Source organism: Carex rostrata, chromosome 23 (assembly GCF_964058835.1).
Source record: "Carex rostrata chromosome 23, lpCarRost1.2, whole genome shotgun sequence".
Taxonomy (NCBI): Eukaryota; Viridiplantae; Streptophyta; class Magnoliopsida; order Poales; family Cyperaceae; genus Carex; species Carex rostrata.
The window spans coordinates 4,378,850-4,405,461 of record NC_135940.1 but is presented as its reverse complement, the minus strand read 5'-3'; the positions used below and the strand labels follow the sequence as shown (position 1 = coordinate 4,405,461).

The window sequence follows — 26,612 nt, the reverse complement described above, 5'->3', positions numbered from 1 at the left end:
ATTTATATAGCTTATATGAATATTCAGGAACAAATTAAATGATATTAAATGCCAAACTGTAACCATATTTATATATTGTAAACCAATTAAGCTGGCTAGTTTTATTCATTATATTGATCCAAATCTACTTTCAGATTATATAAATGGAATGGTCGATTTTTTTTATAAAAAAAGATACATAAAAATTAAAAACGCTAATGCCAATTGTTGTATCATAATTAATTAAAACAGAGATTACACTCCACAAATAAATCAATAAACACTCATTAATTTGTAGAGTAGCTTCCCTAACAATGTGTGTTCTTTAAAAACTAGTAATAAGTCTAAGCCCCCAAAACCAAAATTAATCAGAAATCATAGAAAATTAAGGAATAATTCAAAACAAAATAAGACCAAGTCAGTTCTATGACAGTAGTCTCTACTGCAGCCATTCTACAAACCTGACCTTCTCTGCCAGGTCAAGGTGCAATTCCAAATCTATCCCATCTCGGTAATCCTCATCCGTCTCTGATTCCGGCGGTGCCAGATTCAAATCCAAATTCAAACCCGACACAACCCGCTTACTCACATTATTATTCGCACTGTGATGATCTCCATTGGCACGGTGTCGTCTCATGTGACCCCCCAATGCCTGGCCGAGGGGGAACTCGAGCCCGCATATCGAGCACTCATGCACACGCGGCTTGGTCGGCTCCGGTGGTGCTTGGGTCTCTCCTGAACCGGTGTGGCGCGGCTTCCTGTGGCTAGCCCTATGGCCACCCAACGCCTGAAAGGACGGGAATTGCCGGTTGCACGTCTTGCACTCGAACATGCGGGGGTTTCGGTTGTTGCTTCGGTTGTAGGTTGGCTCATCGACGTCGACTTGTCGGGTCATGCGGCCATTGACGGAGCTAGTAGTCATAAAAAATTACCAACAAAAGAAATGGATATTAATTTTATGATGTATGAATCAGAGAAGAAGAGAGGAGAGATTAGGAGGGGTATATATATATAGTCAATATGTAGGTAGTTGCCAAATGCCAATGCCAGTGCTGGTTAGTAGTAATTAAGAGCGGCAGTGCTTAAATAATTAGTTCGTAATGATGATTGAATGATGACGAGATAAATTTGGTTGAGTTGTTGAGGGATAATTGGCACTGGTTTGGTTAAATGGTCAAGAGTTTGAAAAGTGCTGCCAAATGGCAGCTGATATAATCTGATTACCATTTTAGAAAGAGAGAGAGACAGAGACCAAACCAAACTAGCTGTGGGCCCAGAAACAGTGAGTGCTTTCTGTACGTTACAATTCAAAAGGCATGGATACTATACGGCACCTCATATTTTGAGTTTGAAATTCGAACCGTCCGATCAAAATCTAGACCAACCTGATCTAAGAAAAAAATTCACATGATCCTTTAATATTCGTGCCAATACCAATCTGACGGTCAATAACCGCAGGATACGAATTGAGACGTGCTTGAGTAAGAAAGAAAGAGTAGCTAGCTAGGTGTGTGTAGGTGGCTGCTTAGTAGTAAAAGATGTAGATACATTCAACCAATAGCTAGTAATAAAAGAAAAAAACCAATAGCTACATCTCGCCTCCCTTTTTTGGCACTTCTCTTCGTACAAAAGCATATGTTGTCTCGGTCATTAGATCAAATACTAATTGTTGTTAATAATTGTAATTACAATTTCATTAAAACAGTTAGGTTTGCAAATTTCTTATGTGTGTCATGTCACGTCTTCTGTCAACCGTCTGATTTGCTTCTCTTTTCTGATTCGATTTATCTTAATCACGGCTGTTATATATATTTCTGCCTATCTTTTGCTATTTAAAATAAAATATGAGTTTAATTAATGTGTACCAATGAAAACACTTGAGATGATACAATTTTTATATTTTTGTGTAACTAATCTTGTTGTTTTTATTAATTATATATAGTTTGTTGTCGTCTATTGCGTTCAAGCATGAAAATGGGTGCACACTGCAGAGAGATATATATTTAAAATGAAAAGGACTGTTAACCTCATTATTTACATTTTTTTTTTTTTTTACATTTGCAATGATTGATTCTCTCTTTGTGTGCAAATACTGAATTATATTGACATGACGTGCAAAGGATAAATATGTGATGGTTTACTCTACAACGCTTGATTATGTTGTAATAGCTAACCCCAACAAAGACGTATCATAATCCTTGTACAAATAAATATATATATCAACAAGCAGACAAATTAATGTATGGTTTTCGTTACGCCACCACTTGTAACGTTACAATCGTTATATTTATGAGTGTGAAAAAAATGTGAGCCACTGTTGCTTTTGTTGGAATTAATATTTCCATTAAATTCAATAACCACGTTTTTCAAAATAGACAGAGAATTTTATAATTCAAAATTCAATATATCTTATCACGTAAATTTGTATAATCTATTAAAATAAATTTTGTGACAAGCGTAAATTTTAGTGTGCCATGCAATTAAGTAGTCAAATGATAGATTAAATAGCACCCCACACGTGCAAGATTAATCGCTTATCAATATTTAAAATTCACTTACTGAACAAAATTGCTTTGTCAAGTTTTTATAGATTTTACATAGTAATTGGAAAAGAGGAGGGTTAAAATATCTCCAATATATTTTATTTTTGAAACTTCAACTTAAAATCTAAAATTTATATATATTAAAATAAAACTGTTAGATATGATATATATTATTTTCTCTATGCACATGTAAAGAATTATGATATTTAAAATTTATATTTTGATTGCTATCAAGATCTTGCAAAAATACACTCATGAAGATAATTTTTGGATGTTGATTTTTCAACTTATTGATGTATATATATAAAAAAAACTAAAATTGATAGATTTTTTATGTGAAGAGATAAATTTTAATTTTTTTTGTTATTATTCAGAAAATTAAAAAGTTAAAGTATGGTGTAAACACAAAAATAAAAGTATTTAAACTCTCATTTTTGGAGATAGATAGTTTGTATTTTTCCAGTGTTCAACTCTGTCGCCAGAATAGCGACAATAATTAGGCAATGCTATGAACGGCTGTGATAAATCAAGAGATTACTTAATTATTTCAATATATTTCTATAGTGTAAATGCATCCGTTTATTTGTAAAGAATAAATCTCAATCGTTGGTTTAAAATCAACAGATTACTTTATTCCCCGAAACTAAAAACGATCGATCAGATTGCATCCATTCGAACCATTATTTAATTCGAGCCATTAACCTCTAAACGGCTTTTATGATTCCTTTCATTTTAATTAAAAAACCATCGAGTACAAATATCAATTCAAGATATTAGCCAAATAAAATAATCTAAGTATCTCCCATCTAAGAAATATTAACTTGACAAACCAGATTTTCCGCAAGATCAAAGCAACCGCATATTTTTTATTTTTATTTTTGTGTTGATTTCCTTGACTTAATTCTCTGTTTCGACTGTTAAAGTTGAAGTTTACCTACCTTTTAATAGTTCATTTCTAACATTAAATTGGCAGTTAGCCCAGAGAAAAATTTCATTTCATTGACTAAAATTGCATACTTAATATCTGAAGAATTAATGGTCTCCTAGTCAATTGTACAGATTTTATTGGAGAATTTCAGATAAGATCTGAATAAAAAAAATACAGGAATTGAAATTTGACACATCATGGCATATGTTTACAATGACATGCATGTCTATTTGGCATGACACGGTATGACATGTTGCTTGATATGTGTTGTGATAAAAAGATATAACGGAAGTCAACAATATAGAAAATTTCAACACAATACGTTTCTTTTTACTCGGCAGGATATGTGCCTAATATATATTTTTTCTTTTCCAATACACTGTTTTTGCTAAAATATATATATATATAGAGAGAGAGGAGGGATCAAGTTACAACAACTATTTTTTACATTTTTAAAGTCCAAATCATCGATCCAAACCGTTAGATGTAATCTCTACAATAAAATGTCAACCTTCAAAAAAAATCTCTACAATAAAATGTGATTGGACACCAAATTTTATATTTTTTGGAATCTTTTTACTATTTATTAAGATGGATACAAAAACTAGTCAAATTCAGACCATTGAATTTTGTACCCATCTTAATAAATAGTAAAAGAATTCAAAAAAATGTAAAATTTGGTCTCCAAGCACATTTTATTGTGGAGATCATATCTAACGGTTTGAATCGACGATTTGGACTTTGAAAATGTAGAAAATGGTTGTTGTAGCTTGTTGTAACTTGATTCCTCCTCATATATATATATATATAAGAAAACAAATCTGAAAATGGTCGGGAATAATAGGGGAAAAATATGGATTTTTTTTGTTTTGTAAAAGTTGTATTCAATTAATGTCCAGTATTTTTCAATTTCTTGCAATTTTTCTAATTTTTGAATTATTCTTGAAATAATTCGAAGAAAAGGGGGCAAACGGGAAACATCAGAAAAAATTAGAGGAAAAAAAAAACATGGATATCATTTACAGTTGATATCTTAGATTTTTTTCAATGTTGTTACGATTTTTTCTATTTTTTCATATCTTTTGTTGATTTACAATGAATAAAACAATGTATATTAGCCTTTGCAATTAAAACACACACACTTGTGATCTGATTATAAAAATATGAAAGAAACACTACAGCAGAAAAGTTTTTCTGCGACCGGGTCAGACGCAAGTCGCAAAAAATCAATTTCTCTAAAAAAAAAATGAATTTCACTTAAAATCAGGCGACCAATTGTATAAGCGACCGGCGCAAACACCGATCAATGATTTTTTTTTTTTTTTATCGCTGAAATTTTGGATAAAAAAAAATAATGCACCAAAACCCAAACCCTTCTTCAAAACGACGCGCGATCAAAACCCCAAACCCTTCTCCAAAAATCGATTTCTAGTTATAATATTTTTTTTTGGGTACAAAACCCAGCCAATACCTTGTGAAATGTAGAATTAGGTTTGTGATTAAACAAATTTTAGGACTTAATTCAATGTACGGCATGCTAATTAATTCTTCAGTGGCTTGCACGTATGTATAATTTAGAGACTTTCTTATAAACCATTTTGTTTTAGTCAACTTAGTACAACGTAATTAATGTAGTTATCATCAATAAATAGAGCTAGCAAATGAAATCTTAATTGGTAATTAATGAGTGCGTCATATCGTATTCGACAATTTGCATCGTTTCATATATTCAATTTTGGTAGCTCAGTGAGGTAGAAGCAAATTTACCAACCTTGATTGTACTGTTGAATTTTTTTTATTTTTTTATTTTTATTTTTTTTGTTGGGAAAGAAGTGGCACAGCCACCTATTTTCATTAAAATGAAAATCACAAATTTACACCACTGTTACTGCTGATGCTTCCAATTTGGTACCAGCTGCCACAAGCCAAAACAAAAATATATCACATACCTATAAAAGAGATTACCTACCAAATCAAAACAATATAACCTAGAGCTATGATAAATCACAAAACAAACGACTCCTACAATTATAACCTGCAGCAAACAATAGAAAAGTAAAATGCAATTACATCTCTACATAATCCAAATTCAACCAAGGCACCATCTGCATATCTTCTTCACCATCCAAAGCTGTCCCTCCTCCATTTATAAAGATTGTAACCTTTGAATCCTCCATGAAAAGAGCCCACATGGCATGTTGATGTGAAACCTTATTTTGATTAATTCTATTGGCAGCTTTTGCCAGTTTCTCAAAAAAAAAAAAAAAAAAAATTGGTAGTTGCCAAGGAGTGCGTATAAATACACACTTAACTGCAATTTTCCGTTTTCTCACAAACTTGCGTTAAAAATAAATAAATATATATACGGTTGAAATAATAGAATGAAAAGGGAGATTTTCATGTATACCCCTGAAAAACCTCAAAATTATGTATCCCCCCTCTAAAATCCATAAATATTGTATTAACTCTTATAAATTTCAAAAACTTACAAATTAACTCAATTTATTGACTTTTTTATTATTAAAACTCATTTTGAAGTCATAAAGTACCTATTTTACTATTTTATTAAAAATATAAAAAAGTAGCATTTTTAAGATAAATATTTAGTCTTCTAATTGATCGGTTGTGAGAGCAAATGATTTAATTTTCTACTTGTGATACATACACAAGCTTATGACTAAATGCCACTATATATATGTCACAAGTAGAGAAATGAACTATTTGTTCTCGGAAACCGACCATTAGGAAATGGAACATTTTTCTTACATATACTACATTTTTTTTTTTATTTTTTTTTAATCAAGAGCAAAATTGGTATTTTACAAATTTAAAATGTGTTTTAATAGAAAAGTCAATAAATAAGTAAATTTGTGAGTTATTGAAAAGGGTAAATATCAAATTTTAGAAGGGGAAAACGTAATTTGAGGTTTTTGAGGGATATAACATGAAATCGCTCCACACACACACCCCCCCCCCCCCCCCCCCCCCCCCCCAAAAGAATAAAAATAAAAATCTCTTTTCACTTTTAATTCACTAATCCAGTATACCTCTTCATTGACATGAGCTTATGTCAGAATATAAAGAAACAAATTAAATTAAAACATAAATATGCCCAAACTAAACGGAACTAAACCTCCTTGTAAATGATGTGAAAATCAAACCAAATTATAAAATAAATAAATAAATAAAAGAAATGTCGATATAGTCATTATTTCCCTAATTCAAAAGTAATTGAGCAAGGTTAATTAAATATTGAATGCTTGGTCAAGGTTAATTCACAAATCTCACAAAAAATATCTACAGTGACAAATACAATATATTGATTATTTTATCCTTTCAAAATCTATCAAACAAGATGAGGTGTATATCTTTTTTTATTTTTTTTCAATAATATGCTTATACAATGTAGAGATAGAGATTGAATTCAGTCTAACTTGTGAATTGCAACTCTAATTTAGATTCATTAATGACACTATAAATTCAATGGCATTCAATTTTATGAATGTCCATATTTGTAAATTAAGGAGAGAAGATGAGAGAGTTCAACTTTGGAAACCGCTGTCAATTAAAAAAAAAATAGAGAAAAAAAAAAGAGAAAATGTTATGGTTACACTACTGTACAAACATTTCAAATTTTGTATCTTCCAATCCCTATCTACACTCACATCTCTATTGATGTATATATGGTTTATAGTATACAACTTGTTACTCTTAAATGCGACAACATGCTCTACAACTAAAAAATAGACATCTCTCTCTTCATAGTGAGGGGAATTAGTGAAACATTGGCTAACTAGGTCAATCATCTAATTTTAAAATTTAATTTTTTTTTTCCAATTATATCATTGATGGCGCTCATGAGGCTTTTAATTAATTGCTACAGAATATATAATTAATCCAACAGCAAGTAGCATGTAATTAAAATGACTAAATTAATTAACAAAATATATATATATATATATATTCGCATTGAAACATGTAATGTACAACTGTTCTCCAACACTACAAAAACCTGTCATGCAATAGAGAGATTAATTGGGAAATAAATAAACAAGAGTTCTATGCATGTAAATCATTCAAATGATTCCTCAAAGATGCTTTTATATCTTCAAGTGTTAATTAGTGAGATGTTTGTGCAAATATTATAAATAAGAAAGAAATTAAATATGTATGTACACCGAGTTGGCATTCATTAAAGTGCATAAGAATCTAAACTTTTTCAAATTTTTGACCTATGATTTGAAGTGTTAATTATGAATTTGTGATGTTATGACCGACAGCATGATTCATGCCACATTTTTCATACTACTTGCTACATATATATCTTGTTCCCTTGAACGTTGAAATATGCGGCACCATACATGCATGCTCCTCCATGGACATCATGAGCAAATATAATCAAATCATATATACAAAGAAAATAACATGAACATCAACTAATTATATATCCACCAATGAGTTGGTGGTAACATGTCATCTTTTGTTACTTATTTTTTCCGAATATTTTTGCGTTATAACGTTTATATCACAGTACTGATTGTTAGAAGAAAAAAAAAACTTTAAATATTTAAGCTTAAAAAAGTCACTAAATAAAATTAAATAGAGTTTACAAAATTTAAATATGTAGTTCCCAAAATCTTGTAGATATTGCTCTCAAATTGTCGTTTGATGTACTTTCTCCTATTGTGTACTGTGATGATTTTGGATCTTATTATATATATATAAAGCTACCCCGGCCCGTTAAATGGAAATGCAAAAAATTGTCCAACGTTCCTTTGTTTCATTAAATGAAAATTAGCAATGATCATTTAACCAATTAAAGAGATTCACACCAGCATGTGATTTTATATTAATGTGTTAATTAGCTGCCGAATTCCACATTTTATTTATAAGATGTATAAATATAATTATAGATCTCAATTTACTTTAATTATTCTAAAGATCAAAATTATTGAATAGTATGTTTAACATTAAAAACATGAGGTCTTAATAAGAATTAAAGGGGGGCAGTCTTTTTAATACTCATAAATGCACCAACACAATTTATTATGAAAATAATAATATTAATCGTAGAATTACATGTTTTCTTAAAACAACATTTTGTTTTAACAATGATTTCCTTTGGTGCAATTAATATTGTTTCTTTCACCTATAATTAATTTCCTTCAAAGAATTATATGCAGTTGTGAGTTGTGTGCTTGAATAAAGTCTGTTTAAGACTTAAAAAAAAAGTACTTAAAAATAATTATCATGTTCTCGGAAAACCCAATATTAATTACTTGTGATATTTCTTTAGTTTTGATTTCAAATTAAGCAGCTATAATTAAATCGGCATCTTTAAAATGAATGCTACACTATTAATTGCCGAGTTGATTAGTATGAGCCTATTAGGAGAGCATCTAATCTAATCCAATCAAATTATATAAGACTTATTAGTAAATCCATGTTCCGCGTATTACCATTAAGTTCCTTTTTATATTTTTCTCTTCTATTTATTTTTTTATTTTTGCTTTTGAGAAAACTAGGTCATGGCCTATTGCTTGTCAAAACGTAGCCGTACACTCTAGGTCGTGCTCTACTAGCTAATTAAATAATATTGTTTGACTCTTAATAATTAATTATGGTGTTGTCATACTGACATACTAATTAAGTATAATATTTGGTTAGCAGTGGAACATGCATGGAAGAGCTTGTAATTGTATGTACATATATACGCCATACATTATCTAACATATACAACCGAGTTTGAAATATAATTATATAAGAACCAATCATGGTAAGGCTAAGGTGCTATGGGTTGTATAGAGGGTTATGGTGTTATGGCTCAATATTCGAGTTTTCAAAATTTAAATAGTCGATTCGAACCGTTCATCTTGTTCTCCATATTAATATGTATTTGAATACCAAATTTTACATTTTTTGAAAATTATTTACTATTTTTTTAGATAGGTAGAAAATCAAATATCTAAATGGTGCAGAATTTTTTAGATCAACTGATTTTCTACTTATCTAAAAAAATAATAAATTTTTTTCAAAAAATGTAAAATTTGGTCTCCAAACACATATTAATATGGAGAACAAGATGAACGGTTCGAATCGACCGTTTGAATTTTAAAAACTCGAATATTAAGTTGTAGCACCGTAGCCCTCTGTACAACCCATAGCACCTTAGCCTTATCCACCAATCATTGTGCTTGTGATGCCATTTATGATATATGACCGAGACATGTGCCGGTGGTTCTTTCTTTCTTTGATGATGATTTATTTTATGAAGGGTCTTTTGTTTTGTAACGCCAACAAAAGGCATGCCAACAAGTTATATCAAGTCATGTTAATTTTTAATGTATATCACTTTAGCCATAATATTTTTCTATATAATACTTATTTTAGAAAAGTCAAAAGTGGTTTTGGTTTGAAAAAAATCGCAAAATTATGCCTAAATATTCATGTAATTTAGAAAAATGTCTGGACACATGAGTTTAGGATTTTAGACCCAAATATTCATTTGAGGTTTGTTATTTGCTGTATGCATTATAACAACACTTCTGTTTATCCAAATTTTGACAAATAAAAAAATACTGTTGACATGCTACTTTTGATGAAGTCAATATTGGAAATAATAAATTCACAGTAGGTGATAAGTGGAGTATGGATAAATTGCTACCGGTAGCACTTCGACCTAAGTGTTTACGGAGTCATATCTTAGTATTTGATGTTCAAGTAACAAATCTAAACTGTTAGATGTTCAATCTATATTAAAATGTGCTTGGAGACCAAATTTTACATTTTTTGAAATTTTTTTACTATTTATTAAGCTAGTTTGAAAACCGCTGTTTTTATTAAATTTCTACAGCATTAAAAAACAACAGTTTTCAAACCAACTTAATAAATAGTAAACAAATTCCAAAAAATATAAAATTTGGTCTCCAAGCACATTTTAATATAGATTGAACATCTAACGGTTTGGATTTGTTATTTGAACATCAAATATCTTATGCACTTAGGTCAAAGTGCTACCGGTAGCAATTTAGCTATACTCGTGATAAGTGTAATACGTAATTTTTTTTTTGTAATATTCTATTATAATATTAATAATTTAATTAGGAGTGTGGACTTAATAATAGAATGTCTTACACATATAATTAGTTCTTATTTATTTGATTATTCGAGCAATCCATCTAGCTACTAGTAAATTTGTTCATTATTATTTATTATTAAAGTGAGAATCATGCTTAGCCTAATGGTTAAAGCATTATCTTCTATGCATGAGTTTGTGGGTTTGAAACTCAGTGTTTTCATTATAATTGAGTGAGTTTGGACTTCGATCCTTATTTCATGTTAAAAAATAACGTTAATTTAATTCCAAACCTTGATTGTTTTGTTTTTCCTGTTTGGTTGATCTCTTTGATTATATATATTTCGCAGAGTACATCAAATTAAAGAGTAATATAGAGGTAAATTAAAAAAAAAATCATTATTTTAACTAAACTATGTGTATATATATATATATATATATATATATATATCATATAAATTAAGGAAGTACAGCTCCAATATCCACATGGTGATACAAATCATGGAATGAGAGATAGATTAGTAGCTAAATTAATTACTATTTTCTATGATTCTATCTTCATTTTGTTTGTCAATTTATTTCGAAGTTATGCATATATATATATGTGCTGCTACCTTTTAATTTTAATTAGGTTGTCAACTTATTCTAAATTAGATGCGCATACTTTTAGATTTTTAATTAGAACGTTGATTGATTTTTCATTATGTAATTATTTTAAATTTAATTCTAATCAGCACATTCTTGTGCACAAGGTAATTTCAAAGACAGTAACGGTGCTTTTGTAATGACATTGGTTAACCTAGCTAATATTTTTGCTAGCATGAAGTATTATATCTCCATTTTCTCCATTTTTATAATGCACCTAGTTGTCATGATCCGTCAACAGCTAAGATTGAAAGATAAATTTTCAAATTGAATATCAACCCTATAGTCACATGTAGACATTTGCTAACGGGTTATCCGTGACCCGTTCCGGGTTACCCGTTAGGGGTAACGGGTAGGACGGGTAAAGGGGTAGGTCGGGTACGGGTAAAACCCGTAATGGGTAGACGGGTAATTTTTCCAAAACCTCTATCCGGTCCGTTTATTACCCGTACCCGTTGCGGGTTGACGGGTACGGGTACCGTGGGTACGGATCCGGGTATCCGGGTACGGGTCCGGTCCGCCCGATTTTTTTTTTTTTTTTCTGTTTTTTCCCTTTTTTTTCTGTTTTTTTCAAAAAATTCAAATTTTTTTGAAGTGAAACGGGTCGGGTACGGGTAACGGGTACGGGTATGCGGGTAGATGGGTACGGGTAGGCGGGTACGGGTATAACGGGTTTTTTTTCAAATTAGGTTGTCCGGTCCGTTTATTACCCGTACCCGTCTACCCGTTTGTACCCGGGCAACGGGTACGGGTAGCTCGGGTAACGGGTACGGGCCGGGCAAAACGGGTTGAACCCGTTAGGGGTTTAGCAAACGTCTAGTCACATGATGTCTTCTTTTGATTAAATACATTTATTCTATGTGTAGATGTCTAAATTCAGTTAAAAATATACTCGCTACACAGACTGCTAAAGGTTTATCAAATTAAAATTAAATTAATCTCTAGCAATCTGTTTTCTTATTTCTCTTTACAGCTATCTCTGATTTCTGCATTTAAATTATTTTCTTATTTCTATGCTTGCTCCATTTTATTTCTCCTCTTTCTCTAAAGTTTCGACAATGAAAATGAAAATGAAAACAATCATATCTTTCGGGATTTTGTTTAGGGCTACTATATATTTGTGAATAGATGAATAACAGATCTTGTGCTCATGAAAACCATCATATTTTTTCGATCTGGAGAGAAAATGAAGAATATCTAGAACTTTTGTATAGAGAAATGATATGTAGAGAAATTTGCATTGTTAAAATAATTTTCATCAAGATATTTATGTGGAGGAAATCCTTATTTGAATTATTTAATCATATATTTGCCAGTTTTATTTCTTTACATATTATTTCTTCTCTAAATTGTTTAATGATCAGGCATGTTTGTGGAGAAATTTAGATATTAAATCGCAATGATACTTCAAGATTTTTTTTTCATGCTATATTTGATCTTTTTTTTTCATTTGTTGTTGTTTCTTTTATTATTATTATTTATTATTTGGATTTCCATTTTTTTTATTTGTTTCTTTTATTTTCATTTAAAAATATATATTTTTTTAATTTTGTGTGAATGTCAAACAAAAAAGTCTCTTTATATTTTATTCAATATTATAGTATATATATGTCTCAATTGCAACGCACAGATAGGATACTACTATACTAGTATGTTGTAAATTGTGCAAGGGTGAGGAAAGGATGCGCAAATGAATGAATGATTCATGCATGGCTAATTTGATTCAGGTGCTGTATGGTTGTTGCATGTTTATAAATAACAGAAAAAAACAAGAACGTAAGCTATGACTTAATTAGTCACAAATTCCAAACGAATTAAAAATAACTTGAGTCGTGATTCAACTTTCAAAGTAGTACCTTGCTTTCCTCGCCACTCTCTACACTAATCAGGTCGAACTTGTAGTCTTGCAGTATATATTCAGGTCAAAAGAAACCAGTGGTTGGTCTCCATTTGACCTGACAATTCAAAAGCAAATTTAAAGGATAAATTGACATGTAACTCGTGAACTAATAATTAAGTACTTTGCGTGCCCAGCTATAATAAATTAATACAAATCTAGAAATATACGCATCTTGATCATGAAAAATGGTTCCTTTCATTTTGTTATGTCTATTTTAGTTTTTCAAGTGTTCAGTTCGGAAAATTAATCTTGTATTTGGTTTTAGAATAAACATTTTCAAATTAATAACCCAAATCCCGGACAATAATTGGGCCACGGCCCAATTTGAAAAAAGGAATTAAGTAATGGTGGGACAAAATTCAGAAATTATTAAATTATATTTTTTAGTACGAGATAATGATTACAAATATTTAAATTATTCTAGCATGGATAATAAAATTTGAACCTACGAAATTGCAGAAATAGACAACACTATTTAATTAGATATATCAACTTCTATGCAATGGAGATTTACAAGTTTGAACGGGTACCTGGGACCCGTTATAACTTGAGAAGAGAGAATACCTTTTTGTTGCTTGCAAATTTACAAGTCTCTTGTACAAGTGTGCGGTATGGTGTGCAGATTGATTGAGAGAGACATGAATTGGATAATGTACATATATGAGAGAGTTGACATGTTAAAAAAGGATAATGATAAAAGTCTCTGTGCTTTCGACAGTAAAAAATATTTAAAAATATTAATATTGATTAGTTCAATTAAAATTATTATTCATAATATGCATCTTTTTACTATAAAATAATTATATTTACTCGTGTTAGACATGTATCTTAGATGTACTTTTCTAGACTGGCCTTACAAAAAATAATTGAATGTCCTCATAAAAGAAACTCTCTATAAAGACCTAACATTTACTCGGTGATGGAACCAGGAATGATCGGTAGAGGAAGTCTAACTAGAAAATTCACGGCGCGGAGAGAGACGAAGTCAGAGACCCCTGTCGCAAGAACGGGTGGAGGGAGGGGGGGGGGGGGGGGGGGGCAAGAGGGTAGAAACTAAAAGCTAGCTCTGTATATTTTTCTGGGTCAAGGGGGGTTAGAGCTCAAACTGACCTAAGCCTTGGTTCCGCCCCTGCATTTACTAACCACTTTGTCAAATCTAGATATATACAATTACATCCGGTTCTTGACCCGAAAAGTTGATATTTGGAAATCTCTCAAGAAAATTACACGACAACGGTTGAAGATTTCAATCGAGCAATTTCTTTCCACAAGGGGTTGCGACTAAGAAAACATATATTACAGAACTTTGAAAGTTGATCACCAAACATAATTAGGTGAACCCAGACCGAAAAATCCATTTTTTTTTTTTTTTATGTTGAAGCACATGATCAAAATCGTCAAAAAGAAAGATGATTTTAAAAAAAAAAAATTTGGTATTATCAATCACATAGTGAATATACGTGAGGAGAACAAAAATAGGATCTTGGATACTCTTAATCCTTTTAGTGACCCCACCTATGAACAAAGTTGAGATTAACTTTTTTGAAATGCTATCTATCTCATGAGCTATTTTGTGAGAATATCCGGCCCTTGGTGGGAGATCTGATAATATTGAAATACAACTCTGGTCTTAGACGCATAAAAAAAAAGTCCATTATATCATTGAAAACACCGACCCTGAGATCTTATTTCTAAGAGGGTTCGCCCACATTACTCGCAAGGTTTCACAAAATCGATCTCCTTCTCACTACTGATGAAAAGCAAAACCAGTCACGCTGTCCTTTTTCTTCAACTGTCTCAGAGAATTTCTTAGTTTTTTTTAATAATGAAGTTGACACATATATAGAGGACAAAACTGTAATAGTGGTTTGTACGGATCAACCTGGTCTTCAAGCCTGACAGATAAGCCTGACTTGCCTATATATATATATATTTTTTTTTTCAAGTCATTCCATATAAACCTAATTATATGCCATTATCTACGGCATTCTATTCCAATGTTTATCTATTCTGCCATATTATTTTGCACGAAGTTATCAAATGATACATACTAACTGGAGTGAGACTATGGTACTATATATGCATAGCACACATCGGTCCGTACTATGGACTTGAAAATTTCTTCTTTTAAATTGTGGTAAAAATTGATGTTATGAAGAAATTCCTGATGCACATCGACACGATGGCAGAGGACGAGGAGAAGTGGCTCGCCGAGGGCATCGCCGGCATCCAGCAAAATGCCTACTACATGCATCGTGCTCTCGTGAGTCATAATTGTAACCCAAAACTCAGTTCTATTCTATTTATAACTTCAGCCTTGACTATGAGGTCCCCACCCTTCTGTGGCAATTGAAAGCAACTTGGCTTAAGATCTTTACTACATGAATCCTTGATTTACATGTACACTAGAATTAAAAGTTTCAAACTGTAGGAGAACTGGACCTTCAATTGTCCAAGGAATATATTTTTATCAATTCAGACTGGGTCTATTAGCTGACGTTGTTAAGCTAATATTTTTCGAAGAATTAATATTTTCTTAAATTAATTTTCTAATACAAGAAAATGTACTACTGGCCTATGCATAGCAGTCGAGCACTGGTATGGTACTTGATAAAAGCAATGAACAACTTCATGTGTACCTATAGAAAAACTTATAGCTTCTAGCATGTCTTATTAATTATTAGAAGAAATCAAGCAAAGCAAAAATTCAAATGAATCAGTCACTGTGACTGTTACAGTCCTCTCTGGTAGATACCAACAACCTACTGAACAAATGATAGTTTGGTCTCCTTCTGAAGACAATTGGATTACAATTGTAATTCTTTATTCTACATGGAATTTTTCCCTTCACATAATTAATCAATCGTTCTTCATCTTTGCAGATAAATATACATACGGCGACTTTACATGCACTTCATAGAATATATCGTGCTAAATAGTGTGTGAAATGATTCAACACATACTTAGTTTGCGCACTAATTACACAGATGAAGGTTACTTCACAGGTAAATAAAAAGTAGAAAAATGTAACTTATCAGCTCAATCTAAATACGTATTTATATCTAATGGTTCCTCAATTCAAGATCTCTTCGTTTTCTAATTTGAATTTGTTCGTTATAGGAAAAAAAGAGGCAGAAGTAAAAAGTGCAACTCCAGCCAGCTTCTATTCCAAAATTAATTGCATACTGTATTTACATATTTACAATTATTCATATTATTTACCATTATTTACAATCTGTAAAAACCTGCTTGAGTAAATCAGAGGATCCAAAAAATAAATAGACCGTACAGCTTCTTCTATGAAAAAGTTCAATCCTTTTAAATGAAATTCACATAGCAATCCACTTACAACAACACCATAACGGTTGCGGCGTAGCTGCAACATGAAGCACCTAGTTAAAAATTTAATTCTATAAAAAGTTAAAAAGAAAACAAAAACTCAAGACTATAAGATATAATTGCCACCAAAGCAAAATGTGATGTCAGTCCTCACGCCAATCGTGGCGACAGTTGTCGTTGCAGCATTTGTAAAAGGTGGTCATTGGCTCGTCGGCCGACCGGATCTGCATCTGCCTGAAGTAGGCCTCACCATTGTGGCATCTCGGGCATGTCGCTACAAGCAATTTAAATACAAAGTTAACAAGAGGAAATGAGGAATATATAATAAAACAACTCAAAACCAAACCAGTATTACTGTTACTGGCAACAACATTATTAGCAATGCACACACATTAGAACTATACTTGCCCTGAATATACTATGCTTACAGCAAGAGAAAAACAAAAAAACAATACTTGATTCTATACCAAAGATTGCAATTTTTTTCTGATACAGGAATTACTAACAAAAATGACCTAATTTGGATAATACCAAACAGTAGCACAGAAAAAAAAGAAAAAAAAGAAAGAGAAACGAAAAAGAACAAAGCTTACCTTTTGTTTTAGGTGCAAATTTCATCTCATCGGCCCCGCTAAAGATGGGTTCAACCTCCTTCTTAACAATTGGAACTTCCTTCTCAATCTGAACCCAATTCAAAGAATCAGACACCAACCAAGCTAAATAAACAAACAGAGAAAAGAAAAAGAAAACAGAAAAAAATATTTATGAAACTAACCTTGGCTACAGGGACGCTGTAATACGGGCAGATGGGGCATGAGAAACACAATTGGCGGGAACTACTAGCCGACTCGATTTGAAGCATCATACCACACCAAGGGCAGAAATCCATTTTTTGTTTTCTTTTTTGACCTTTAGAGGTACAAGATCATCCTAGAAAGATGGAAAAGAAAAGAAACATATAATTGTGGTCACCTTAGGAAAACCCACCATATCATACTAAATTCAATATATAGTTTCCATAATAATTTTTTTGTTTGAGAAAAAAAAATTCAGCACCATTACCTAAATATTTTGGTAAGGAGACCTAAATGATCGGATTAATAACTAAAAAAAGTGTAATTGTAAATTGTGGTAGATAGGGTTTAACTTCAAAATGAACGAATTTATATTTTTGGGAATTATTAATATGAAATTCCCAAAAATAGGAGAGACAAGTACCGTACAAATCAATATTAATTTAAGACATGTAAATATGATACTTAATTTGCAGTTTAGGATGGGGTATGATCAGAACTTGGCCCCTTTTAGTTAGAATTCTTTTTCCGGCTGGATATCTAGAATTTTGAATACAAGTCAATTTCAGACCTATATACCTATTTATATAGAATTTTGTATTTACTGATCAAATGTTAGAGTATCTTGATGTTGCCTTTTGCAATTTTATTATTTTATATCTTGTATAACTCAATATGAGCAAGCTGATGGGCTGCTATTTTTAAACATCAGCTAAAATTACAAATTTCAGGATCATTTAAGTTTTGATTAATTTGTAAAGAAATAATTATTTATTTACTGTTGTGTAATTACTTGTAAGGATGATGAAATGCTTTGATATGCTTAATTAATTAAAATTTTAAGGTGGAACGCACAACTCAAACTGTCGATAACATCCATTATGTGTTAATTAATTTGTACTTGAAAACCTGACTTAATTTGAGACATTGCCAAAGAAATAATGAGATCGCCTTGGTTTGACCTGATTCACTCAATCATGGGTTGCATTGGATTTGGTTGATTGAACACAACTGCTTGTAAGTACCTCCTCTTTATCTAATTTGCCTTGAAAATTTTCTAAAAGACCCCACTTCACCTTGGAATTTCAGAAAAAAAACCTTCAGACTTTCTTTTGCCAAAAGTAATTGAAACGATGAACAGATGAAGTGCTTATAATCTACCATCAGCATATGAAAAGAAATTAGTATTAACAATAACTAGAGGGCGAAATGATGATCAACTTTACAAATAAGCTGTGTTATCCTTATCTGGTATATTTGAGACACTTGCAATTTTTCTGCAAAAACAAATCAACATAATTAATAGTTATTATTACAGGAAGGGCTCAAATGCCTTTAATTTTTGTGTCTCCATTATACTTTCATTTTTATTTTAATTTTTGTGTCTCCATTATATCCGCTTATATCCAAAAATTGTATTCTAATATCTCTCCTCTATGAAGTTTTCACTCAAGGCAGAAGTTCAAAGTATATCTTATAACAACAACCAAGTAAACAGTATTCGCAAGGGAAAAAACACATTTATAACGGTACTTCCTCGTGAAAAGTACCGTCGCAAATAAAAAAACACGTTTATGACAGTACTCTCTCGTGAAAAGTCTTTCATTGTTGTTGTATATACTTTTTGTTCCAGTTTGTATAACTCTTGTGGTACTAAACAAGTTTATATATCCGGAGAGACAAATGCTCATGTGACCACTTAATTCCACAGACCTGTCACGCGGCCACCCTCTACAGCCAATAATAGGAATTCATAAATGAAGTGTCCACGGATCACGATTCTGCACTCATGTCTATCATCCCTTTGATACCCATCTGACGCTCCAAAACAGACCCGCTCTTTGTTTGCACCAGCTAGCTTTAAAACCTCCCCTCCCTTCGTCCTTCCCCAATCAGATTTTGGAAAGTCAAAACAGCCTTTCAAAATTATCAAAAATAAAATCGGTTGAAGTATGAAAATAGACATATAACTAAAAGAGAAATTGTTTCTATCCACCTTCTACTGTTTACGTTTTGTCCACAGCACCTTATCCACCGTCTTTTAACTTGTTTTAATTTTTTTCTTTCATGACACAATTGTGCAATATATGTATATGCACCGTGTTATTAACCCACAATAATTACACCGGAAAGAAATTAATAATATCCAGAAAAAAAAAATCACATTTCTTTTCCTTTTTAGTTACTCATCGATTTTAATTTCATATCAGATGAAAGATCTATTCTGTCGTGCTTCGCCTTCTCTTCCATCTCAGACTGTACATTTACGGATGCAGTTCTCTCGTCTAGCCAAGCAATGATGTCATGAAAAACACGGTCTACATTGTCTGGCTGCTCGCCGAAGGTTAAAGCGTGCCACATGCCGGGGTACAGGTTGAACTTCTTATCTGTGCTAGATGCTGATTCATAGAGCAGTTTGCTCACCAATGGATCTGTCACCTTGTCGTCTCCACCGTGAACTATCAAGAATGGCAACGAAACCTACAACGTATGGAACAAATGTTACTGACATGCATATGGAAAAAAAAAAGATGGGTTGATAGCTAGCAATTGCATGGTTCCAGAGGTTGTAGCTTAAAAAACTATGTTATATTTAGGCTATGTTTACAATTTGCAAATATTTAGTACCTAATGACTTAATATACGTGGAAAGGTAGTCGTCGTGATTTGCGCAAAAAAAAAAAAACAGATTACTTCAATATATAATAATGCAGACAGAGATATGAAAATGAATATATAGCGTTATGCAATCTTCTAATTTTTGAATAAAAATTAAGGTAGGTATTGATTAAGATCCTTCGAATGTTTGTTTAACCTTTCTAGTTAATTATGGGCATCCTATATAATACTTGAACTATCTTTCTTTTCCCCCCACCCCAAAAAAAATATACATTTGAAAAAAAAATTATTCTAAATTGAAACAAATTGTATATATCAAATAGGATGCAACATTAAAAAAATATAAACAAATTTCAATAGACAATCACATAATAGAGCAATTAATTTTATTTATTTCATTATATACTCCACACATTGATTGATTAATATTTATTGAATAAAAAAGTTAAATACTTTTAATCCATATTATTACATTTGACAATAATTATCGGTTGATCCATATATAAAACTCCTTGATCAATAATTGCCTTTAAAGATCTTAAAACTCAATCAACTTTTAATAAAATGTATCAATTGCTTTTTAACACCTGTATCAAATGAACTTTTACCAAAATTATATCAAATTATCATACTTTTAAACTTTAAAAATATCGGTGGCTTTAAAAAAAATTAACACATGGTATGTGAACATATAAAGACTTCTTCTTATCCCAATAATGTCTTGGATATCCTTTTTTCTTAATAAAAAAATCATAGTAAAAAATGCAATTTAATTAATGCAATGGTTGTAGTGCTCCGCATGTCAATACACAACTAGATAGATTATTTGAGTGGAGTATTCCAAGGGATCATAGTCTAGGGGTGAAAACGGATCGGATACGAATGGAATAGTGGTAAAATCATATTTGTATCCATTTTTTTTTTTCGGATACAGATACGAATTGGATATTAGACAGATACATACGGATCGGATATTCATAGATATATACATACATATTTTCATAATATATACTAAATTGTATGGTATATATCTACTATTCGGATATGGATAATTAAAATTCAAAATCATATTCGTATCACTATCCGCACGGATATTCGAATATCGGATATCCGTATCTAATTTTCGAATACGGATCCAAATTCAGTCGAATAATTTCCGATCCGTTTTCAGCCCTATCATAGTCACAAAATCCAAGAGTTGACCTTGACCAGAACTTGATAGAACCTGGATTTAGTGTGACAATTATTTTATATGAAATATTGGAGTAACAGATTGGTGATAAATGAAGGTGTGGGTACCTCATGAAGGTGTTTCTCAAGATATAAGCTGACAGATAGCATCTGCTCTGCTGTCTTCAACCTAGGCTTTCCCTTGTAGCAATAAGGATTGTTCCTTATCTATATATCATCAAATACAAAAATAAAATAAGATTGCAAGGACATACAAAAACAGTATCATTTATTGATGTTGGGAACCAAAAGAATGTGCATCCAGAAAATAAGATGAAGAAAACAAGACAATTTGTTATACATTGTTGCAAACCCATAATTTCACCAAGTGGTTGGTACAACAGTATCATAATTTTTTTGGAATTTTCTTTTATTTCGAATGAGGGTAAGAAGGTAATCTAATAGGAGTGTTTATGTATTTAATTATTAATAATTTAATATGGTATTTATAATCTTTGAGGGAGAATAATTCTGAGATTTAAGAAGGTTAAAAATGAGAATTTTATATTTCTTAACTTTATTGATCGATCTGGAGACGAAATTAATAAGTTTCAATTTTAAAAGGATAAATGTGATAATTTTTGTATTTTAGAAGAGTAACATAATTTTTGCAAAGTTCTAGAAGAACATGCATAAAATTTTGCCTATGTGACTGACTCTATCAAAATATTAATTGTGTATTTGTTTCTAACAAATGCTACTTTTCAAAACCCTTTCTATATTGAATAACTCAAAAGAGTCTACATCATTTGATTGTATAATTTCATAATTAATTAAAAGTAATTAAAAGGGGAGGAAGGAAATGCATAAGTGAATTGAATTGAGTTATTACCTCTTGTCTTTTCTCAGGATTTTTATGAGCGAGATCAATGACATCATTGATAGGGACAATTTTCCACGTGGGTATTATATTAGCAAGTCCTACTAGGATAGGAATTATAAATCGTGGAGGTTTCATCTCATCAGCAATCTGTGAACCAAGATATATAAAATTTAATGTCAAAGTCAACAATAGCAGTTTAGTTATACATCTCAATTATTTATTAATTACTTAAGTATATAAAAGTCAGCAATAACAGTTTCAGTTACGCATCTCAATAATTGATATAATCAATTAATGGGAGAATTTCATATATGCCACTGAAAAATTGTGAAATTACGTATTTACCATCCAAATTTATGTAATTACGTATTTACCATCTAAAAGTCTAATAATTCACATATTTACTCAATTAATCAAAAAATGAGATTAATTAAGTTTAATGTTATATAAATTATAATTAATAACTTATTTAGTCTCTTCTCTTTCTCCGTCGCTTCCTCTTCTGCACACAGATTTTCCTCCCTTTTTTTTGGACATAACTTTTCCATTTCCGCTGAAACTCTCTTTTCATCTTATTTCTCCCATTGAAACTCGGAGAGAAGGGGTAGTAGACTCGGATATTAGAATTTCAGCCACAACTTGAACCTCTAAAAACAAGATAACCACTCCAACTTTTCCATCAAAACAACTCGTACTGAATTCAACATTGATATCGCAACTAGTTATCAAAGTAGTAATTGAGTTTGAGAATCTGTGTTTTGTTACCGGTTCAGTTTAGAATATATGTTTTTAATCTTTTATAGTGGGTATAAAGGAGAACGATTCTAAGGAAAGAAAGAGATGGTGTTAAGTTAATCCTTAATTAATTATAGATTTTAGAAAATTAAATATAATTAATTTGAGTTTTGGGTATATTTGTTGTATACTAAAGTTATATTGGGTAACTATGTGAGTTATTAGATTTTTAGATGACAAATATGTAATTACAAAAATTTGGATGGTAAATACGTAGTTTCATGGTTTTTGAGTGGTATATATGAAATTCTCCTTTAATTAATTATGTAAAACACATAATATAGTAAATAAAGTTTACACCAAGTTACCAAGTGCTTACAGTACATGAATATTTCCGAAGTTTTTATTAATATCTAAAATTTTTTTTTTTTCTAAATCTACACTTTGCAAAAATTTCAAAATCTACCCAATCCGGAAAAATATTTTGCGGATCTTGGGCCTGGATCCGCAGAATAATTTTCCTGATCTAGAAATCCTATTTTTGGTGAATAATTTATCGGAAATAGATTTTTTTTTATTTTAATTAAATAGAAGATGTTATGATTTTTTTTATTTGTTGTATTGAAATATTAGAATTTTTTATATTCTTTGAATATAAATGGAATATTATATAATTGAATTTATTAGAAAGATTGCGACAAATAATCTGGATTAACATTTTTCAGACTTGTTTTTTTGCGACTGTATAAAAAATTAAAATATTTCTTTATGTGTTACTGGGAAAAAATAAAAATGTTATGGGTCTGAGTTGTTAATCATGGTTCAAAAGTCACTTCTGGATAAATAAGGAAATTATCGTGATCTTTCTAGTACTTATAAATTCTAAGATACACTGTCTATTTTTGAAAATGTTAAATCAAATTTTTCTACGTGGCTCTGCCAAAATGTCAAATCAATTTTTTTCGAAAATAAATGTAGTATCTTAGAATTTGAACATATACTAGAAGGACCACGATAATTTCTTTATTTACCATAATTAACATTTGAACCAGGATCAATAACTCAGATCCAAATTTTTTTTTCCAATAACACACAAAGAAGTATTTTAATTTTTCTTACAGCCGCAAAAAATCCGACCTGAAAAATGTTGATCTGGGTTATTTGTGGCAATCTTTCTAATAAATTCAATTATATAGTATTCCATCTATTTTCAAAGAAATGTAAAATATTTTTAATATTTCAATAAAAAAAAGTGAAAAATCATAATATTTTCTATTTAATTAACATAAAAATAAGAAAATCTTATTTCTTGCAAATTATTTACCGGAAATGGTGTTTTCGCAAAATAATTTACCGGAAATGCCATAAACAGTAAATAAGTTACTGAAAAGAGAAATCTTGAATTCGGAAAATTATTATGTGGATTCAGGACTCTGGATCTGCAAAATAATTTCCTGGATTTGGTTGATTTCGAAGTTTTTACAAATCGGGTGTAGATTTGAAAAAAAATTTGGATACTATAAAAATTTCAGTGAATATTCATATAACCTGAGGTACCTCAGTATTGGCTGGAATTTTAAAGGGTCAGTGATTATAGTTTAAGCCGGATTGTTCCGGATTATAATCGGACAGTACCACTTACAGGAATGGAGTAATGTGCACACATGCAATAGTATATTTTATTTGAGGAGGGATCTAATTACATTTTTTTTTTTATCACATCGGATTATACTTTATATTTTTAAACTCCAAACAGTTAATCTCAACCATTCAACATAATAGTTATATTAAAATGTACTTGTAGATGAAATTTTATTTTCTTTTGAATTTTTTTACTATTTATTAAGATGGGTACAAAAATTTAATGGTCTGAAAACAACGATTTTGTAAAATACTTAATAAAGATATAAAAAAAATTCAAAAAAAATATAAAATTTGACTTGCAAGTACATTTTAATATATCTATCATGTTGAATGGTTTAGATCGACTGTTTAGAATTTGAAAACTTTAAAAATAGAAATTATAATTCAGTGTCAAAAAAAAAAATATAATGGAATCCCTCCTCATTTTATTTTATAGCATCAATAGTTTTACTGGTAGGAGAAATAAAGTTTGGTTGGCTATTGTGTACATTTGGAATCAGGTAATCCGTAAACTAAAACAAGTTGCCACAGTGGTCAAATAAATAGTGCTACCATTGCCTTAGTGCTAAATGACTAATTTACCTTCTAGAACCACATAATTGTTAAAATAAACTATATTTTATAGGAAAAAAAAAAAATAGAGGAGAAAGAGAGAGAGAGACCTTGCACATGGGTGCTACCAAGACGGCGCCATGCCAATAGGTTGGTTGCTTTCTATGAAGGAGCAGCAGCACAGCTCCTCCCATTGATTCTCCCAGCAAATACCTCTGCTTATTCCTGTTCTCTGCTCTCTCTGTACATTATTTTTTTTATTTGTCAGGGCTAATTTTGAACAGTACAAGAATACCAGATAATTTATTGCAACTAAAATGCATACGTACGTACCGCAAACACTAACAAAGAACGCTGAGCAGTCTCCAACGAGATCGTTGAAATTAGGTATATATCCTTGCAATCCAGATGATTTTCCATGACCAATATAATCCATACCATACACACCGTATCCGGCGCACGCTAACCGAGTAAAGGTATCTGAAAATACAATCCAAATTTACTAATTATAAATGCCATAATTAAAATATGATATATATATATATATATAGTTTCAGAATAAATTGAGAGTTTACCTCTCATAAACATGCTGCATTCAACCGCATATCCTGCATAAATCAATTTATTTCTAAGTACTAGTACTGTATATGATCAATGAACTGTGATAAATGGAAGAGAAATATATATATTTTAACCATGGCAAACAAAAACTAGAGCTTTTGGTTCGGTGTTTTTGGGAAGCCATCGGCATGTAAATAGTTTCTTGCCTTGAGAATTCGTTATGAATTCCTAAAAAGTAACAAGAATAACAAGTTTCATTAACAAATATTCTTGGAATTAGATCAATTTTTAAATATATAAACAAAAACATACATATATACATACCTCGTCATATTTGATACTTTCATTCTCTTCGGCCTGAAATTAATGCAGATGCATAAATTAATTCAATAGTTGTTCATTCATTTCATGAAAACCAGGGCAAAAAGAGAAGAAATTAAGCCATCATTAGAGTTTAATACCTTTTCAATTTCACGTGCCATCTGAGAGAGAGAGAGAGAGAGAGAGAGGCGGCTTTCACCAAGAGAGAGAAGTAAACTTTAAAAAAAAACAAGAGAGAGAAGTAGAGAGAGAAGGGGGATGATCCGGACCCAAATTCAAAATTTAAGTTACTTTAGAAAATCATAATCCACTACTTTATTACCAAAGATATAAATATCGATTGCAAAGTGAATAGGATTGTCCTTGTAATAGCCTAATTTTTGAAGCACTTCCATGTAAAAAGGACATTGATATTTTTTTTATTTTTATATTTGGTAAAGAGTCCGTAGGCCGAAATGACATTAATTTTGGTAATCCACAAGGTGCACGTTGAAGTGAGGGGAGAGGAGTAGTTCCGATGTCCATCGGACCCATTCTGAGTTTGATGGGCATATCTACCGTCCAATTGTATCAATCAGATATCCATCTCATAAATTGATTAACGAAGTATTCTATTATTCTTTAAACGGATTTAATTTATCAAAGTTCAAACCCACTAGACTAATCAACAATGTTATCAAAACCGGACCGGACATCAAACCGGTAAAGTTTTGTGTTGACGGTTTACTGGTCGGTTTAACCGATTCAATTGCTGGTTTATTTAAATACTCACATACAAATAAAATATAAAAATTATTAAAAGATAATAATATATTTTATTCATGAATTTTCACCTACATGTTCAATAATATAATGTGAGATCAAATTTATAGATATATTTCATATTTATCATATAACTAAATTGAAAATACTAAATTTATCAAA

The 26,612-nt window shown here is 30.9% G+C and overlaps 4 protein-coding genes across 4 annotated transcripts in view; all 4 read right to left on the bottom strand.

The window, feature by feature from the left end:
* LOC144574991 (Major facilitator superfamily protein) overlaps positions 1–21,879 on the bottom strand; it is a 78,557-nt gene extending 56,678 nt beyond the window's left edge. The window contains exon 1 of the mRNA XM_078325105.1: positions 21,865–21,879. The gene's annotated coding sequence lies outside the window, so the exon portion shown is untranslated. The remainder of the gene's footprint in view (positions 1–21,864) is intronic.
* LOC144574802 (uncharacterized) lies at positions 228–968 on the bottom strand. The gene has a single exon (XM_078324869.1). The coding sequence runs from the start codon at positions 899–901 to the stop codon at positions 419–421; it is 483 nt and encodes a 160-aa protein (XP_078180995.1). The 5' UTR covers positions 902–968; the 3' UTR covers positions 228–418.
* On the bottom strand, positions 16,490–17,378 carry LOC144575183 (uncharacterized). Its single transcript, XM_078325301.1, has 3 exons — positions 17,185–17,378; positions 17,003–17,090; positions 16,490–16,683 (listed from the first exon to the last, which is right to left on the bottom strand). Exons 1-3 carry the CDS (start codon positions 17,296–17,298, stop codon positions 16,553–16,555), a joined length of 333 nt encoding a protein of 110 aa, XP_078181427.1. The 5' UTR covers positions 17,299–17,378; the 3' UTR covers positions 16,490–16,552.
* LOC144575197 (caffeoylshikimate esterase-like) lies at positions 19,373–25,849 on the bottom strand. The gene is made up of 8 exons (XM_078325311.1): positions 25,829–25,849; positions 25,692–25,724; positions 25,502–25,595; positions 25,140–25,286; positions 24,917–25,047; positions 21,885–22,022; positions 21,122–21,220; positions 19,373–19,684 (listed from the first exon to the last, which is right to left on the bottom strand). The coding sequence occupies exons 1-8, from the start codon at positions 25,847–25,849 to the stop codon at positions 19,382–19,384; spliced, it is 966 nt and encodes a 321-aa protein (XP_078181437.1). The 3' UTR covers positions 19,373–19,381.
* Positions 25,850–26,612: the final 763 nt, after the last annotated feature.